At 47.9% G+C, this 4,845-nt stretch overlaps 1 protein-coding gene across 1 annotated transcript; it reads left to right on the top strand.

Moving 5' to 3' along the window:
- The first annotated feature begins 295 nt into the window (after nt 1-295).
- Nucleotides 296-2,319, top strand: GPR27 (G protein-coupled receptor 27). Its single transcript, XM_059480224.1, has one exon. The coding sequence runs from the start codon at nt 296-298 to the stop codon at nt 1,436-1,438; it is 1,143 nt and encodes a 380-aa protein (XP_059336207.1). The 3' UTR covers nt 1,439-2,319.
- The last annotated feature ends 2,526 nt before the right edge of the window (nt 2,320-4,845 follow it).

Genomic DNA, 4,845 nt, shown 5'->3' with positions numbered 1-4,845 from the left:
TCCCCCCCAGCGCATCCCCGATGCCCCCGGGGCGGCGGCGGCGGCGGGCGCGGAGCTAGCGCGGGCGCGGGAGCCGCATGGCCCGCGGGGAGCGCGGCGGCAGCGCCCCGCCTCGCCGGGGCGGCCGGGGCGGCGGCGGCAGCGCGGCGGCGGCGGCTGCGGGCATGGGGGCGCCGGGCGGCGCGGCCCTCGGCCCCGGCGCGCTGCCGCGGCGCTGAGCCCCCGGCCCCGAGCCCCCGGCTCTGCCCGCGCGGAGGAGGAGGAGGAGAGGAGGAGGAGGAGGAGGAAGGACCCGATGGCGAACAGCAGCGAGCTGGGGAGCAGCAGCAGCCCGCACCTGCCCAGCGCCGGCGGCCTGCTGAGCGCCTCCGGGCTGAAGCTCGCCACGCTGGGGCTGATCCTGTGCGTCAGCCTGGCCGGGAACGTGCTCTTCGCCTGGCTCATCCTCAAGGACCGGCACCTGCACCGCGCGCCCTACTACCTGCTGCTGGACCTCTGCCTGGCCGACGGGCTCCGCTCGCTCGCCTGCTTCCCCTTCGTCATGCTGTCGGTGCGCAGCGGGGCCGCCTGGCCCCACGGGCCCCTCAGCTGCAAGGTGCTGGCCTTCCTGGCCGTGCTCTTCTGCTTCCACGCCGCCTTCCTGCTCTTCTGCGTGGGGGTTACGCGCTACATGGCCATCGCCCACCACCGCTTCTACGCCAAGCGCATGACGGGCTGGACCTGCCTGGCTGTGGTGTGCATGGTGTGGACCCTCTCCATGGCCATGGCCTTTCCCCCCGTCTTTGACGTGGGCACCTACAAGTTCATCCGGGAGGAGGAACAGTGCATCTTCGAGCACCGCTACGTCAAGGCCAATGACACGCTGGGCTTCATGCTCATGCTGGCGGCCGTCATCGCCGCCACCCACCTGGTCTACATCAAGCTGCTCTTCTTCATCCACGGGCACCGCAAGATGAAGCCGGCCCAGCTGGTACCGGCCATCAGCCAGAACTGGACCTTCCACGGGCCGGGAGCCACCGGCCAAGCGGCTGCGAACTGGACGGCTGGCTTTGGCAGGGGGCCCACGCCGCCCACCCTCGTGGGCATCAGGCAGGCCACCCACAGCCAGATCAAGAGGCTGCTGGTGCTGGAGGAGTTTAAGATGGAGAAAAGGCTCTGCAAGATGTTCTACATGATCACCTTGCTCTTCCTGCTGCTCTGGTCCCCGTACATTGTGGCCTGCTACCTGCGGGTCTTCATTAAGGCCAGCTCCATCCCGCAGGTGTACCTGACCACCTCCGTCTGGATGACGTTTGCCCAGGCAGGGGTCAACCCGATCCTCTGCTTCATCTTCAACAAGGAGCTCAGGGTCTGCCTCCGAGCCCACTTCCCATGCTGCCAAAGCATCCAGAGCACCCAGGGCACCATCCTTTGCGATCTCAAGAGCTTTGGGATGTAGGGGGGCTTTTCTCTTTCTAAAAAAAAAAGAAAGATGGATATAAATTTCCATGTTTCTGCATATGAGCTCAAGAGAGTGTGACCTGTGGGGGACATACTAAACCACCACCCAGCACCCAAACCTTAGGCTGTAAGAAGCTATTTTATTTATTTTTCTATATTTTGCGTATGCTCTCTTCAGAACATAACAGGTTGCTGTCTATGGGAACAGGTACTTGAGCAGAACACCCCCAAACCTTAGGCAGTAAGAAGCTGTTCTTTTCTTTGTGGTTGTGTGGTTTTTAAAAACAAAACAGGGCTCCGAGTTTCTGGTCTTGCTTCTAACGTTTCTAAACATTATTCCAACCGATACGGATTAAGGCCATGACATTTTTTTTGTTTCCCTATTCCTGTCTGTTTTGATAAAGGCTTAACAATTTTACTCATGTAATATTTGATAAGGGTCAAGACAATTTTATACTAAAGTTATTTTTGATGACCTCAAGAGGTGTTGTTTTATTATTATTTGATTTTAAGTGAAGAACATGAAGAGGACGTTCCTAATGTGGTCAGAAGTCAGTTTTGGTGGGAGCTGTTGGGTTCATTCATTCTCAAATGGTTTGAGTATTTGAAGCTGTTAGTTATAACTTTTGCTTGACATGCAAACAGTGTAGAACTAATTTCAAATTTTCTTGTTGCACTATTAATTTGGTAATATTTCAGAACTATTTGTGAAACGTGATTTTAAAATACCAACTTTAAAAATAAGCAACTATAGCAGTTTTTAAAACCTAGATTGAAATTCATATTTTACTGCCTTTATAGGAAGTTATCTACAAACCTGGGTAATACTTGTACATTTTGACTGTTTTCTTTAATAAAATATTGAAAACCTTTACTGTATGTAATTGTTTCAGAATGGCAGCATTCTGCTTTGCTGACAAATAACTTGTGTATGTGGAAGGTTGTATGTCTTGTGTCTGAGTAGATTTCACAGCTAAGGTTATTATGGACAAGCACAATCCTTATTTGCTGTTAGATCTCAATTTAGGTGTTTATACCAATAAAAGTGACTAAAGCTATTTTTAAGAAGACTTAAATTCATGATGGGCAACAGGTTTAAATAGCACAATTCTTTGTGTCTGCTGAAACCAAATTTCTGTTGTAGCTAATTGCTCCTCTGTTAATGATAGAAAAGAGTGTGTAATTGTGGATGGCTAATTTTAGTTGGCAAAGCAGTTTTTTAACACTGTGGCTTGGTCAATACCATACTCATTTATAAGTGGGAAGCTTCCATTTATTAAGCATGGCATTTTAACCTGCTCTGTTCTACAAAAATGTCTGTGAAAGTGTTTCTGCCAGTAACCTGATGGCAGGATCCTGGCCCAACTTCTTAGCTACCTCAGAGGAAGCTGTCCCTGAGGTGCTTCCCCTCTCTGATGGATCATGTAACACGTAGCAAACGTGCTGGAGCAAGTCTCACACAAAATAGCAGGGATACAATCTGCATCTGCTCAGCATTTCTGTGGAGAGTAGTCCAAAACTGGTAGAAACCATTTCAACTGAGACATAGTTGTCCTGTCACTATGAAGGGAGCACAAAAGAAACATGGCAGATCAGAGGAGGGCAAAGGTGGCAGCTTCAGATTGAGGCAGGGAATGAAATGAGGTGGGGCTCCTGGTTTGGTTTAAATCTTGTTTTTGACCCCCAACTGGGATTTGGACACCAGAAAGGCACCATTTCCTGAAGTGCAGAAGGAGAAGGTTGCAATTTGAGTTTTTTGGTACATTGCAGTACCACTGCTGCCAGAACTGGCCTCAGAAATGACCATGCATGGGATATCTTTAAAACAAAGTGAGACTTAATGATCATTTCTAAAGCTTCTAAAGCATCTTGAAAATGCACCTGAGTACAGAAGGAAAGCTGTCACATACTTCAGATCACAGCAGCAGCTGGTTATCTGTGCTAATTATATTTTCAGGCTGAAAATGAGATGATAGCTTAGTGAGTTTTGGAGAGTAATGGAGTAGAGTTGTTTAACAAAGACTGGGACAAGGCATGGATGCTGTTGCTGGGAATTGTGTTCCAAGTATACTTTATACCCCTGATTTAGGTTTTTCTGCAGGGTTCCAACTTTTGGAACTTTTCTCATATTTCTCCCTGAAGCTGCCTTCATAGTAGGGGCCTAGAACTGTGATCTGTAACTCAGATCTCACCATCTTTTTCCTAATCCTGCTGGTAACCAAGCCAATATTTTCTTTCTCTTTACTCTATTAAAAATGTCTGATATTTTAGCATCCTCTCTCACTTCCAGGCTATAAGTAGTATGGTTATGAGTCTATTTAAGCCACAGAGATGGGAAAATAGCTATTTTAAAACCTCCTTAAAAGCTGCAAGGACCAGATTTTTCACTTCTAGGAAAAAATGAACACAAGTTGTAGAGTCAGTAGTATATGTGGGGGATGAACACTCACCTTTGGGTGACCTGATGGTTTTATTTAGGCTTGGCTTATCAAGCAGTGCTGCTGTATTGAATCCCAGCCTCTGTGCAGAGGCATCCCCTGGCTCATTGATGTCCTCACAAGATGGGTGATTGGTTCTTATCTGGTGAAGATAACGTGTGCTATGCTATCACCCATCAGTGGCAGCCAGACCCAGCCTTGCTACAGCACAAGCATACAAAAAAAAAAAAAAAAAATTACCACGTATACCATGCCTTTTGCTTGCACACAGCTTCCAGGGCTGTCTCAGGACTCCTGATATACTCTGAGGGCAAAATTACTGCTGTTTGAAGTTAATGTTTGAAGTTAATTTTATATTTTAGGTACTTGTGATGTCAGTCAGATTATGATCCAGGCTGTGGTAGTACAAAAGAGAAGGAACTCCAGTTGCTTTAATTCAGGGTTTAGATAGGTGTTCTACAATAGGGCTTAATTCCAGAAGATGTGAAACTAAATATCAAGGACATGGCAGAAAATTAGGGAGTATTCAGTGCCAGCACACCAAAAACCACTATTTTGCTGGCTGAGAGTCCACCAAGTAGGGAAAACCAGCAAGGGCTGGAGAAGCACCAGTGGATAAATATTCCTTCTGAAATCTGAGAAAATATAAGAAAGTTGCAAAAGAAAAAAAAAAGCAAAAAATAAAGCACAGCATTCACATAGCAGTCTTTAGTCTGCATGTGGGGAAAGTGGGTCACAGAGATTAAATGCTTTGACCAAGATCAGAGAAGGGGTGTCGGGGAGGATAAAAACCTGCTCTGGATTAAAAAAAAAAACAAAAAGAGAGAAATAATGTTGGGGAGAATGGAATGAGCACAGGGAGAGGCGCTTGCTGCTGTATGGACTGTGAGGTGTGGCTGTAAATCCTCCATCCTGCAAAAACCAGAGCACTTTCATTGTCACTCACAAGTGCCAAGGGCTGAGACTC

The sequence above is a fragment of the Ammospiza nelsoni genome, chromosome 11 (assembly GCF_027579445.1).
Source record: "Ammospiza nelsoni isolate bAmmNel1 chromosome 11, bAmmNel1.pri, whole genome shotgun sequence".
NCBI lineage: Eukaryota > Metazoa > Chordata > Aves > Passeriformes > Passerellidae > Ammospiza > Ammospiza nelsoni.
Note: the sequence above shows the minus strand (reverse complement) of the source record. Positions and strands in the feature narration are given on the sequence as shown.